We start from the raw sequence: 15,647 nt of genomic DNA, 5'->3' as shown, positions 1-15,647 counted from the left end.
ATAATACTACTGCATTGAGGCTGAAGTAGCAGTGAGGCTGCTATGGTGGACCCTGGCCATCATTTTCTTTTATGCTGACGTCCTTGATTTGTATAATCTTCGGCGTCAGGGGAAGTGTGATCCTGCTGAACCTCGTCGCTGCCTTGGCAGAATCACCTACAGTTGTGTTCCTTGGAACCCCAATATGACAGGGGATACAGTGAAATATGGCAGACCTGTCTTGACGGTGAAAGGTTCAATGAGTTCTGGAATGGCTTCGTTATGCAGACGTACAGACGTCACCCGTTGTTTTGACTTTTAACCGACTGAATGGCATCAGTAGCACTCCTTGAGTCTGTGTGCAGTAGAGAGGGTATCCATTGTTTGGAGATGGTAGCAAGCTCCACCTGTAGCGTGGATCTGCCGTTACTTACTCTTTATAGCGCAGTCACCACATCAGTGGCCAGAAAAACTGCGCCACACCCTCCTGTGAGGGCGTCATTGTAATATGATGAGTGTTTTTTACCAATGCTGGACACGAGGGACATGGACTTGTAGTTACGTGGTTCCTTGGGCTTGGAAATTGAAACCCCATTCGCCTCTTTTTAGCCTAGATGGAGACGCCCCACCTCCCAAGAGGCATTAACAAGTGGCAGCGCTGCCAACTCACCAGGTGACCCCAGTTGCCTCAGGAAGGAATTAAGAATACCGTTATTACCTGGAGCAGTGTCTTTACTTGTCTTACGAACCTGATAGAATTCCTCGGTGGTGAAGTGGCAGTCCATCGGGTTAGCTTGTGCCATGGCAGCATGAACCACACCTCTGCTCTGTCAGAGCAGGTGCAGTTCCTGTCTGATAGGGTGGGGAGTCTGGCAGTGGAGGAGCTGTCTGCAAATTGCTGGACCAATAGCTTTGCCTGTTGTTGGTGCTGTGGGTGAGTGGGGGGATGGGGTGGGGGTGACTGCACCTTTTGCCAGCAGTAGTTTCCTTATTTCCGAACCCAAAAATTTGAGAGAATACAAAAGGCGACAACCAAGATGATCTCCGGTGTAAACAACATATTACTTGACGAAGAGATAAGACATGATAATCATATTCAAACTTAGAAATGATTTGGAGAAAGGGGACAGAAAAGAATTACTGGTATGAGAAGAAAGATCAACAAGAGGTTATAGTAATTGTTTTCAGATGTCAGGATGTATAGTTTTCCACATAAAAGAGATTTGTGGGATAAATTAGATGAAAATATAACCCAAGCCATTACTACAAAAGAATTCACGGCAAGGTTTGATAAAGGGAGTAAAAGAGCTACTGCTAAATGAGCATTGCTTTAGCCCCACATACTACACCTAGGTGTATTCAACTAGGCTGATTATGCTTTCATTGACTTACAAAAAGCCCTAGACAAAACAGCACACAAAAAGTAAAAAGAAAAGAAAAAACTAAAAAACTAAAACAGGTATACAAAGTAAATTACTAAATTGGATGGAGGATTTCTTGTATGGCAGAAAACTGAGAGTAGTGCTCAGAGAAAAGAATTCAACTGGGGGGGGGGAGGTGGTCAGCGGAGATCCACAAGCATCGGTATTGGCTTTAATAATGTTCGCTACATAATCACATAATTGAGAACATTTGTAAACAATTCGGTATAGGGGATTTTGGTTAATCCCAAGAGAGGACAAATGACATGGTTCCGTTTGGGGCCTTGTGACCTCTCCTAATTTTTCCGTGTGGTGCCTTGTGACCTCTCCTAATTTTCCGTATGCCGCCTTGTTACCTCTCCCAGGTTTACACTTTTCCGTTTATATTGTCTTTGTATTGTACTTTTGTCTGTATTCTCCCCCTGAGGATGTGAATTACACGAAAGCGCTTGGGATTTCGGTGTTTCTTTTTCTTAAGTGGTTACCAGCAAATGTTCGCTATTTATGTGAAAATAAAGAAAATTGAACGAATCCGGAGAACAGCCACGAAAATGGCCCCAACACTTTCAAACCTGTCATATGAGGAGAGACTGGCTAAATTAAAATTACTGACTTTGGAACAAAGAATAGAAAAAGACGACCTGCTGACCATTTACACAATCATGAAAGGCACAGAAATAACAGAGAGGACTTATTCAATTGGCATATGATAAGAAACTCAAAATGGATAGTTATAGACAAGACCTGAAAAAAAAAGTTTTCCTCACAGAGTGGTGGATATCTGGAACAAACAGTGTGTGCAAAAACTACACACGGATTTAAGAGCAAACTAGACACTGCGAGATACAAAGACGGGACAGCACGAGCATAGTTCCCCTTTCCGTAAGATACAACTAGGTGAATACACTACATGGACAACATCACTCCCATAAAAAACATTGACCCACAATTCTTGTATTACTAACATTTCCGACCTTCCTAACTTCATCTCAATTCAATTTGTATCTGTCAAACATATATAAAAAGTGGATACAAATTAAATAAATAGATAAATAAAAGAATTGATAAATAAGTAACTAATTATGTGGATGAATAAAATAGGTAATATAATAGAAATAGTATGAATATAGTATAAATAGAACAAAGAAAAATATTAAATGCGCTCATTGGCAAGAGCCCACTTTTTACATAAACATCTTTCCATCCCACAATAATCGATCTCGTAGAAAGAGGATGGTCTGGCCTAGGTGATCCTACAGCCACTTGAATTTAATTGAATGTCGAAATGTGACGTCGGTAATTTTGTAGAAATAGCCGCAACCTTGAGCATTACTGGCCTAATTGGATTGCTGTCGCCATGGACTGTAGTGTCCCAATGCTTCTCGCACTGGTGTCGTCTGTTATTATATATTTCATGTAGTAATCTAGTTAGTAAGTGTTTATAATGTGGTTGAGTTTACTTTTTTCTCTTATCAGCGTGTTACGTCTGTGCCGACCGATGAAGAGTGAAAAAGTTGAGACTGCTGCTTAGAAGTCGTAAACTCCATCTGTAGCTTGGACAATGTTATCTCAGCTGAGGCCTCGTCTACGGACAGATCGCTGATCACATTTCAAACTGAAACTGGCTTGTGTTTTGCGGTATCTCAAAACCGGAAGTGCAAAAAAATAGTCTCCCCCTCAAAATTCATTTCTAAGTTTTCTTTTGTTATAAATTTCAATCTCACCCAAAAAGTAAACAAACTACAAAGTAAAGCAATCTAGACTTCTTGGTATAAATCTATAGGAATGTTTTAGATTCATTTGATATTTGCAAGATCCCAAAGGGTTTAGAAATTTACAAACGCAGAAGAAAACTACACAGGTAATGAACAAAAATAACTTGTAGACTAATCATGTAATATTTGACCATTTTAGGTGCTGAAAGTTTTAGTAGTAATTCTGTAGGTCACTGATGAAACCGAATATAGGGTTGGCCTTTCGAAACAGGTTTAGTATTGCAAAACTTATTGAGGGAGTAAGTTATTGAGTAATTAAATCTTATTAGGGGTTAGGATGTTCAGATTACAGTGAAATTATCAGATGGTGATAGGAGCATAGATGTGTTTGAACTATTGGGGCTGGCAGCATTCTCTTCTGAGAATCAGAAAGGAGTGTGAGATTCAAACCCACAACAAAGTGATTGTGAGATCAACACGCTTCTGATTAAGCTATCAGTACACATTTCAAAAGAAATGGTAGCCTACCAAATGTTGTACTATAATTTGCAGAATATACAGTTGTTACAGAACATTAATACAATTAGTAAGTGGAACCACATATTTTAAGTTAAGATTTACTTTAGTCAATATAAGCCATATCAGGTTCTAAAATCCTGAGTGATAGATATATGGTGTAGATTTTATGTAGTACACTAGTCTTTCTTTGTAGGCTTTATATTTTTGCATTGGTATCTAATGTTTTGAACAAAGTAGATATTTCTTTTATCAGAAAAAAAAAATCACACCCCCTACAATCTTTGGGGGGACCCCATTGGGAATCGGGATTTTGGGTAGGGGAAATTAATCATTTCTAATATATGTGTATATAGATATGCGAGATTCCTACAAATAACTTGATGTAACCAGAAACACTTTCACCCGGCTAGACCTAACCTAATCTGGTAAGACCTAACCTGGAGAGCATATTAACTTTGAGAGCATGCCAGGCATTTCTTGCTAGCATTTTACTTATTTTTTTGAGACTGATAGCTTTGATTATTGCAGTCTAAAGGAAGTAGCATGCTATTGACTTTTGCTGCTGGGAAAAGTGGATAGTTTGCTAGGAAGAACCAACAGCAAGATTTCCTGATCATGAAGTGTTCCAATGAGCCACCATTCCTGGGATTTTTGTATGAAATGTAAGTAGAATTGGATGTGCATATTATTGTTTATGTGTGAGTTTTTTATTCTCTATCTTCAATTGTCACTATACACTTATTCAAGCATTAAAGAAAATATAAAGTCAGTGATGATTTTATTTATTTAACTATTTATTTATCTATTTTTTCTTTGACTACCATAGTAATAATCTCGTAAAAATAGCTCCATTGAAAAGTTTGGCATAGGCCTACACATTTCTATCATTACATCTTGCCAACCGGGGCTGAATCCATAGTCTATTCTTCTGCTTCTTCGGTTTCTTTAGCTTTTGTAATTGTATTAGCAATTGAAATATTGTTACACAGTCTTTCAGAGTATACATATTGGGATACATGGTATGCATTTACGAGGAGGCAGGAGAATAGTTAGTGGAAAGCTTTGTTATTGTTCTCGCTAGCTGCTATCCAAAAAGCCACCAGCAAAACATTCTCTGCGTGATGGATACACAAGAGATTGCTAGTAAAGCAAGCAAGTAGCATGCTAATGAGAAATACTTAGTGTGCCGCCACCTTAACCACTTTGGTACGATGACGCGTACATAGGTATCATGACGCATGACTGGGTACACGAGGATAATGGCGTAGTCATCTTGATTACAGGGTATATGTATTTTTGTAGTTGTACATGAGTTACCCCTGGATTCAGTGAGCTAGTTGATTATATTTTCTGTGTCTATTATTACTCAGAGTAAAAGAGAATGAGTAATACAGCAGTGATTTTATATTTTATAATATGAGTAATGTGATGGAGCATACATATGGCAGCTGATGCTGGGCATGAGAATTTCACTCATACTGAAGTGGTTAAGGAAGCATCACCCAACCTTGATTCCTTCCCTCGGTGGTGTGCATGTTACCTAATCCTTATTTGGGTGCATGTTTCCTGGCTTGGTCAAATAAAATAGCACTGCCTTCTTAACTATTCTAAAATCACCAGTGAGCTCTTTGTTTTGTAAAAGAAATGAAATAGATAAGTAAAATAATAGAATAAAATAATGTTACCTCAGAATATCTGCCTCCATCAATATTTGTGGTGATGATTTGGGAACCTTGAGCAATTCTTCAGCTCTGTTTAGATACAAGATTGCAAACTTGCTTAACTTTATATCATGGGGTCTTCAGTTATCAAGAGTTTGAGATACTCATGCACTTCATACGTTGGTGGAACATAGTTGTTATGATGTATGATTACTCCATGTTCAGTCACTTTCATGAAAAATGTTCAGTCACTCATGAAAGTATTGTAAGAAGAGGTAGCCACTTCTGAGGCTGTAGAAAGGTTCCTTCTTTTTTATAAAAAATGTTCTTGAGTGAGAAGTTGAATTTTATTGCACCCACTCACTGTATTCACTTTTTTATCAATACAGTATGTCTTCTCAGTGATAATCTATTGATTTCATCTCCAGTTAGATACCTGTCAGGTACTGCTGTGTGTATATGAAATGTATGAAGAGTCCATTTAGGTATGAAAAGTCCTGTGTACAAATTTATTTCTGTACATATTTTCCACATTTCTTATATCACATTTTCTAAAATTTTTTGTTTATAATAATTTTAGAATTACAAATGAGTAAATTAGGTATTTGGATTGAATAGATTCCAGTACTAAGTGTGTATTTGATCAGTTTGTTAATTTTCCTCTTTGGCAGGACAAGGATATCCCAATTTTATTGGATGAGCTACACAGTCTAAATGTTCACAATAAAGTGACCTGAACAAATGCAGGAAGACACTTTGTAATGTAGCCTATGCAATGCAACTTGCTACCATAAGAGTAATCTTGGCATGCATGTAAAATTCCACAAAAGAAAGATGCCTTTGCATGGTGACTTTTGTGATACAACCTGCCAGTAAGAGAGGGGTTTCAATTATCACATGATGGCAAGCACAGGAGAGAAACCTTTCAAGTGTGAACTTTGTGATGCATCTTTCTCACACAAAGGTACACTTAAATATCATGTGATGACACATACTGGAGAGAAGCCTTTCAAGTGTGACCTTTGTGATGCAGCTTTCTCACATAGAGGTAGTCTTAGGCATCACATGATGAACCACACAGGAGAGAAGCCTTTCCAGTGTGGCCTGTGTAATGTAGCTTTCTCACATAAAGGTGTTCTTAGAAGGCATGTGATGACTCACACTGGAGAGAAGCCTTTTAAGTGCGACCTTTGCAATGCAGCTTTCTCACATAGGAGTACTCTCAGGCATCATGTAATGACCCACACAGGAGAGAAGCCTTTCCAATGCGGCCTTTGTGATGCAGCCTTCTCATCTAAGAGTCATCTTGGAAGGCACGTAATGACCCACACGGGAGAGAAACCTTTCAAATGTGACCTTTGTGATACAGCTTTCTCACAAAAGATTCATCTTCAAAGGCATTTGATGACCCACACAGGAGAAAAGCCTTTCAAGTGTGAACTTTGTGATGCTGCATTCACGATAAAAAGTAATCTAAAAAAGCACACTATGATGCATACAGGAGAGAGGCCATTCCAGTGTGAGCTTTGTGACGCAGCTTTCTCTCAAGAGGGTGATCTCAAAAGGCACATAATGACCCACACAGGAGAGAAACCTTTCAAGTGTGATCTTTGCAATGCAGGTTTCTCACGAAATATTCATCTCCAAAGGCATATGATGAACCACACAGGGGATAAACCTTTATGATGCAGCTTTTCCAAGGAAGTGTGGACTTTGTGATGGACCTTCCTCATCTAAAGAGTCTTTTCATAAGGTGCATGTGAAAAAGTTATCTCCAAAGGTACATAACTCACATTGGTCATGCTGCTTTTTGAGTCCTAAATAGATCAGGAACTGTAGTTGTGGGTTGTTGCCTCAACAGTCAAGACATTATGGATGTACAGCACTGACTAATGGTCCTTGCCTGGGATAATATATGGCTTACATGTTTTTACTAGTTGCCATACAGAAAAGTACCACAGTTAAAAGGCAAGTGAATATGAATGCACTTCAGTTTTGAGGAGATTATATACCTCAATATGGAGAATTTTTGATTAGTTACATTTCTTTCTTGTACTTCCTGAGTCAGCCCTCCAAATTCACACAACAATCGTAGACCAGCCTTATTCCTTATCAGTATTAAAAACTAAGTGGAACACCAGAGCTTCTGTATTGCATAAGCAAATCACAGTGAATTACCTAATATTGTTATTATCTTTGATTTCATTCACAAGTGAATTTTACAACTAAATACATGATGATGCATAATGAAATAGTGTAAGATTATAGAGAAATTTTATGAATGCAGTGTCTTAAGCATTTGTCATGGAACAAATCATTTATGGGTAATGGGGTGAAATAACAATACATACTACAAACTATGAGGCAAATAAATTGCAGGGAATGTAATGGAACAACTAGCTACAGTGTAGTCTTAAGTGTTAATATGTATAATTTGATATCTTCATAACTGTTTTGTATACTGGGAAGACTTGAATAGATACAGAAGTACATTTATATCTCATATATATTCCTGTGTCATCATACATGTTTTTTAGATGTATTAAAGTATCTATTTTAATGAAGGGTCAAGGGTAGCACATTTTTTGTGTAGTGTTTCAAGCTGGAAGGATGTTATAAATGAAGTTCCTCAGGGTACAAGTTGTGATCCACCTTTGTTCATGTATTATGAGAAGTGGTTAAGGACATTAAACCCAAGTATTAGAAATAACACTAAAAAAAAGACCACAACAACCTTAGATTATTCATGTATTAAATCTCTACCTCAGATAATACAAATAAAATTTATATAAATTATTCATTCAACAACGTTTAGAAACTGTTTTTTATATTACCCAAATCTTAGTAGAATTTGACAAACAGAAATAGAACACAGGTGAACCATAAAACTTGTGCCAAATATCAGAAATTAATATGAAAAGCCTAACATACAGTATATGTATATGTATGTATGTATATGTATATATATATGTATATATATATATGTGTGTGTGTGTGTGTGTTTATGTACATATGAAATTAAGAATCACAGGAAACTGGATTTAGTTCCTCAATATATTGAAGGAAATTGGTAACTTCATTACATATCAAAATATATTCATGTTACATACCTGACAAGTACTAATTACCTAGAGAACCAAGACATGGATATATCTCAAACTTGAGTAGAAGCAATTTCCCCTACTGTAATCATTAATTTCATCAGAAGGAATAAACTGTAGTTTTACAATTCATTTAGACAAACACCTGAGCAACATGCTGTAATATTACTGATTAAGTTAGGTATCTAATATGCTACAATGTTACTTTATCATAAGTTATTGCTATTTTGCCTGTTTTCTTTTTTAATTTACATAATGTATGTGTATTGCATATAAGTATATATATAATATATATATATTTATATATAGCGATCAACAAAATATGAAGATGAGGTGGCAATGAAACATCAAGGAGCTTTATTCAGAACCAAATATTTTTACCCCTGGGGCTTATCTTCAGTAGGCTGATGATGGGAGAAAGCCAAGTCATCAACACTTTTCAGTATCCAATCTGCTGTATATAAAAGCAGAAAATTTACAAGAAAAAAAAAAAAAATTGTGTAGGCTGCAATAAATCATCTGTCAGTAACAGAGGTGTGCGAGATGCACCTCAGGTCATCAAATGTGCTGGTGGGCACATTGGATGGAAAACATATGCCAAAGTGGGAAGAAGCCAACATTCTTAACAACAGACTGGAAAAAAAAGAAAAAAAAAAGTTTTGGAGGCAGGAAATATCATCAACTCCTGAGGTGGTTTTATGTCCCTAGCACAAATGTCTGCACAGGTGATAGTTGGTGAATATGGGATGTAGGGAAAGAGGTGAGGTCCAGCAAGAACATTGCATCCCAAGGAGAGAGGCTATTCCAATCAATGAAAGGTGTTGACAGCTTGAATTTCTTCTTTCATCAGTCTATTGATCAAGGCCCAAGGGGTAGAAACATTTGGTTCAGAAGTTCCATAATCTAGCCTTAAAGCTTCATTGCCACCTCATCTCCATATATATGTGTGTTTATGTTTGCCAATAATCCTTATTACTGATGTAGAAGTGGATCTTAGTTTTATTTTAGGAATCAACACTAATTTACTAATTCAGAGGGGCTGAAGTTTAAACATGAATCCATTATATAGTGTATTCCCAATTAATATGTGAACAAGTATGAAATAAAATAAACAGGTTGGTCATATTACTTACCCTTTTTCATCCACACCTATCACAGTGCACAGTAGTGTAATTTATTGTAGTATATACTTGTTGATCATGAATAACTACATAATTATTGAGTGAAATTAAAGAAAATTGCTTAAAGGTCCATATTATTTATTGAATATTTAATATTATTCTGAAGTAAATACAATGTAACAAGAAAAATACAAAATGATAACAGAAAGAGAAACAAATTTACCCAGTTGTACTAACCCAGTTGTATTTTACAGGAAGGGGAGCTATGCTTGTGCTGGCATATCATTGTATCTCGCAGTGTCTAGTTTGCTCTTAAATTCATGTATTGATTTTACACACACTATTGTTTCGTCCAGTTTGTTCCACACATCTACCATTCTGTGTGGACAACTTTTTTTCCGGGTCTCTTCAGTAGCTGTCCTTTTTGAGTTTCTTCTTATGCCCCCTTGTATTTCTCTTGTCCCAATTAATAAGTCCTCTCTGTCAAGGACTTCCATGCCTTTCATGGTTCTGTAGATGGTCAGTAGGTCACATCTTTTTCTTCTTTGTTCCAGAGTTGGTAAATTTAGTTTTGACAATCTCTGCTAATATGACAGATTTGAAAGTGTTGGCCATCTTTGTAGTTGTTCTCTCTCTTTTTTTTTTTTTTTTTTCTTTACCATTTCTTTGTCCAAATAGGTAAAGGCCACCTTCATTGATCTTAGCAAGTTGTATGATTTTCCTACAATTTTGTTTATCTATTTATCAGGGGACATGTCATTTGTGATGATTACTTCTGGATCTCTTTTAGATTCCATTTTCTTTACTTCCTTTGTTCTGATTTTATAATATCCTGATATTCTCTTTGCTATTTTCCGAAATACATTATACTACATTTCTTGATGATGAAGTCTACTTTCTATTTCTGACTCCATTTCCAAACCCTGTTAAGGTAGTGATTCACAATCTGTTTCACTGTTCATTTTCCTCAGCAATTTAGCGTCGTCTAAAAAGAAACTCATGTAACATTCCACATCTTCGTCCATGTCATTTACATAAATAACAAATATTGTTGGAGCCAATACTGATCCATGTGGAACTCCACTAATCACCTCTTCCTAAGCTGAGATCCTTTCTCTGAGTACTACCTTCATTTTCCTTTCATGCAAAAAATCCTCCATCCCCTTTAGTAGTTCACCTTGTATCCCTCCTATTTTTTTTTTTTTTTTCCAGTTTTTTAGATAATTTCTTATGTGGCACTTTGTTGAAGGTTTTTTGTAAGTCTAGGAAAGCACAATTAGCCCATCCATCCCTTTCTTGTATTATATTAGTCTTGAGTAGAAACAGATTAAATTTGTAGCACATGATCTTCCCTCTCTGAATTCAACTTGTCTCAAATCTATTATATTGTTTTCTTCCAGATGTTTAACCATCTGTTCTTAATAACTTTTTCACAAATTTTGGCTACAGTGCTTGTAAGGGAAACTGGTCTGTAATTTGTGGGGTCTTCTTTGTTTCCGTCTTTATATATTGGAACAATATTGGTATTTCCCCAGTCATTTGGAATTTTTCCTTCTTTGAATGAATAACTTATTATGTTATATACTTTGTCTATTAATACTTCTTTACATTCTTTTAGTGTCCAATTTGCTGTGTCCGGCTGTGTGATTTTCTGACATTAAGGTTTGTTAATTGATCCATTATTTCTTTTTGTGTTATTTTTATTTCCCTCATGGGGGGGGAAGGATAACACTTTGTTCCCTTCATCCCAATGCTGTACTTTTTCTTTAGTGAAAACCAACTTGAAGTGACTTCATGTCTTCAGCCATTTCTAAATGTTCTGTGTACTCTATATTTCTGTGATTTAGTTTCACCATTTACTGTTTATTTTTAAGTTTACCATTCACATATGTATAGAATAGCTCAGGTTGATCTTTATATTCATGTCAAGTAATACATTTCTCCATAGTTCCTCTTCACCTTTCACTGTCATCTCTTCCCATCAGATTTCTTTGCAGTTAAGATCTCCCATAAGTACCAGGATACCTCCATCCTTCAGCATCTCGTTCAATGAATGCCTTGTATCTTCTAACATTTTTGAATGCTCACGCTCTTTCCAAGAGCTTGTTTTGGGGGGCACATAAATCACTACAAACTTTCTACTTTTCATGTTGTTATCTTCATTTTTTTGTCATGATCATTTCCATACTGTTTATACCCTTCATCACATTTAATTTTTTTTTTGGCCAGAAATTTGGCTCCTCTGCCCTGTTTCTTGTCTCTACTTTTAATTCAATGATTATGTAATCCATGTCCAACACTATTTAATGATAATGAACCCCTTAATTTCGTCTCTGCAATTCACATTATGTCTGGTTTTCCTTCTGACAAGTAATCATTTAGTTAACTTAATCCTGAGATCAATCTGTCTATGTTAGTATAAGCCACTCTTATTTATTTTTTCCTTCTCCATTTTGATTTCTGTTTTTTTTTTTTTCGCTTACCTGAGCATACCATTTTCTCAACCTCATGTCTAAGACTCTCCAATAGAACTCCTTTCTTTCGGCCTCCGTTCTCTTCATATTATATATATATATATATATATATATATATATATATATATATATATATTTTTAGCTTTATCTCTTAGTGTCTTCTCTCTCTTTTCTCAACATACATTTCTCTTTTTATCCATATATTGTTGTAGGGTTCAGTCTTTGCTAACTTTACTGATTTTGCTAGTATGTCTTCTACTACCATTTGTGACCTTAATTTTATCTTTAGAGATTGATTGCTTTCTTTTGAATATTGTCCCATACTATATACTACTATTTCCTTTTCTACTTCTTGGTCTCCATCTTGTACTTCTTTTAGAATTGTTTTTGCTATTTCTTTTTCTGCTTTTTCCCTCACATACCATGCCATGTTTCTCTTTTAGTCCATGTAAAACAATACACTTTTTTTTATCCATTGTATCTCTAACCCAATTTGCTTTCTCATTGATTACTTGAATAATTGTGTCCTTTGCATTCTCCTGCATTTGCTGTTGTACTATTTCTCCATAAGCTCTCTCTTCATTTTCCCTGTTTTCATTCCATTTCTTAATCTTGTGCCAAATGTTTCTTCAATTCTTTCGGACATTGCTTGTATTTTGTAATTTATCTCTTTTTTTTTTTTCAATTCTCACTATTGGTGTTGTCTGTTTTTCATCCTTTCATTTTCACATTTAACCTCAATAAGTTATTTTTTCAATTCACACAGTTCATTGTTTATTCCAGTATTTTTCTCTAAATCACACACCTCTTTGTTTACTTCAAAGAAGTCTTTTCTTAAATTCATAATCTCTTTAGTTTGATGAATTATCATTCCCATGAGTTTCTGTTAAAACTCATCTCCCTCTCCATGTCTATGATTCGACTCAAATTGTACTTACCAAAACCAGAAAAAAAATGATTGTCACTACCTAGACTAATTGGTCCCCATAGGGTTTCCAGACCTCTATTTACATTAAGTTTCGGTATAGTGCCTCCAGAGGGCTCTGTGTTCATGTCGATGTTCGATTAAAAATAGTCACAATTTTTACTTGATCCTTCTTGATTTTGTTGCATTTTCTCTCGATAGATCGTTTTGGGCAATCACAAGTGCCCCCCTTCCCACTCAACACAACCCAGGCCTCCCGCTCTCCTTGCTCTATTAAGAATTTTTGTCTTAATTCGGAGCTCTAGTTGATGCTGTTGACTGTTTGACGATCGACGTGTGTTGACACATGTACTTTGATTATTTAGACTTTAAGCTAAAGAGTGATGAATACTAGAACATAAATAATGTCCAGAAACACCTTGAAGGACTATGATCAGCCACTAAAAGAGACCAATATGTATTATAGGTATATACCACATTACTTCACAAACTGTAGCAATGTGGACTGAATACCCTTACCTTTAATGGATAAACAAAGTTCCTCAATTGAGGAAAATAAAGAAAAGTACCCAGTAAAGGACTAAACTGTCTTGAGGGAACTCACTAGATTAAGAAGAGACATGTTCACATGAATGGTATAATCAGCCCAATTACCCACAGTTTACTGCACCAGTAATCTTGTGTATCTATAACCAAATGGCTTCTTCCCCAGGTAGCCAGCCATGCACCCATCCTCCTCCCAAAAGACACGTGCTTCTCTTCTAGATGTCTTATTTTCTTGTTGATTGTATGTGGGGGGGGGGGATCCACTACCTGGTTCAGAAGCAATGCAGTAAGACATTGTCCACATGAGGCCCTGACAGCTAAAGCTGGTTTACCTTCACCTCTTCATATACATGGTAAACCTTACTCCTCATCCACTCACCAGTAATTAGAAAAAAAAAAACGGGGAGGAATTCCTTCAAGCCACATCAATTTATTATCCATTCACAACCTTTCTCCACTCACACCTATCTCCTGCCCTCTTCCCTGCTCAACAAACATACCACTTTTACCCAAGGCCTCCTTCACCTCATCCATCCCCCCCATTCCCGGTTTTCCCTTCAAGTTTACTCCAGCCACCTCTGCTTTCCACATTCTTTTTGTCAATATTTCTTCACTCTTTCTTTGAAAGCACCCAAACCATCCCAGTATTCTTTGGTCAACGCTATTTGCCAGCTCCCTTTTGTCTCTAATCTGTTACTCCATTTCTCACTCTGTCTTCATAAACCCCAACATACCTCTCAAACATTTAAATTTCTCCTTTCTGTCTCCCTTGCATTCCAAGTATCTGCTCTATTCAGTGCCATATGCACAATGACCACTTGGTCCGATGACCAAGGAAACTCATAAATAAGTAATTATCCAATTGCTGAAATACACAAACTAGGACTTTAAAAATAAATAAAGATAAGAGAGAAAATGTAAGGTTAGGTAAGAAAATGAGCTGGATGCCAAAAGTAGCTGCTGAAGATCTTGGCCTTTATACCACTGACAAACTCTGGAAGAAACAGAACAAGAACTATTATTACCTTCATTGTATATAAAAAGAAAAATAAGAGGAGATCCTACTAATATTCAGCCCAGTGTCACAAACATAATAGGATACTGTAGAAGAATAATGTGTGGGTCCTTGAAATGAAATTGCAGATGGATATGCACGTTGACTGCCTGCAGGGGAAATGAAAATGGAAACAGTAAAACCATGACCGAATGTGTTGCATATGAACAAAAGAGGTGCATTATGACTGCAGGATGAAGATCACTACATAGAAGTTCTGATAAACCATTGACTACAGAAGATAATACACCAGAATATGATGCATACACATCATCTACTTCCATGTATGCAACTCATACCAGGCCTTGAGCCCTGGTCAGCAGGAGGAGCTTGTTCTATGCATCAATTGTATCAATAACATTAGGCCCTTCAGACTCCACCCACCCCCCGCCAATATGGACAGCCATGGCAAAGAGTGCAGGGGTTAAAGGCATGTTGGCCTAAGTCTAATGCTAACCTACAAAGTCTCCATGCCAGTGAAGACCCTCTTATGGTCACACTAGAGAACCATCACTTGCCAAAAAGAAACCCCTTTAAAGTAGCCAAATGCTTACCAACAAGTATGAGAAACCCCACCAAATGTAGGCCCAAGGAAATGGATTCTTAACCTTACAGTTGCAGTGGAGAACACACTATAAAAACATCCAATCTCTCAAAACAAGAGGTGATGCACTTGATTGTTATATTCCTTATACTAGGTCTCTTCATCCAAACATGGGTGGAAGCCACATTCCCAACCACAAAAAGAAAAGCTATTAGTCTTCCTTTTGCTAAACAGGAAAGACCAGAATATCCCCCAAGTAACTACTGACTGGTTGCCCTCTCAAACTACCTCTTCAAACTATTGGGAAAAAAAATTGAACACTCTTAGCAATTGGAATATAACTCATGTAACACCATCCAGACTTCCAAACAGGCCACAATACTACAGGCATCCTAGAGCAAATAAACAATATGTACCACATTTCCTAACAAAAATGTCCATGCCATATTCTTTGCTTAAGATGTATGATTTAGCCTAGAAGCAGTGGATCCTACAAAATAAATAAATAGATAAATAAAATAAAATCCACCTGCATGGAGCTTTACCGATCTTTGTCTCAATTCTCATCTCATCAAACATTACAAGTA

General features: G+C 36.6%; 1 protein-coding gene across 1 annotated transcript; it reads left to right on the top strand.

Moving 5' to 3' along the window:
• The first annotated feature begins 3,085 nt into the window (after positions 1–3,085).
• Positions 3,086–9,508, top strand: LOC143031301 (uncharacterized). Its single transcript, XM_076194958.1, has 3 exons — positions 3,086–3,261; positions 4,163–4,296; positions 5,967–9,508. The coding sequence occupies exon 3, from the start codon at positions 6,193–6,195 to the stop codon at positions 6,979–6,981; it is 789 nt and encodes a 262-aa protein (XP_076051073.1). The 5' UTR covers positions 3,086–3,261; positions 4,163–4,296; positions 5,967–6,192; the 3' UTR covers positions 6,982–9,508.
• Positions 9,509–15,647: the final 6,139 nt, after the last annotated feature.

The sequence above is a fragment of the Oratosquilla oratoria genome, chromosome 12, assembly GCF_046742065.1.
Source record: "Oratosquilla oratoria isolate Oo_2021 chromosome 12, ASM4674206v1, whole genome shotgun sequence".
NCBI classification, from domain to species: Eukaryota; Metazoa; Arthropoda; class Malacostraca; order Stomatopoda; family Squillidae; genus Oratosquilla; species Oratosquilla oratoria.
This window is presented reverse-complemented; position numbering and strand designations above follow the sequence as displayed.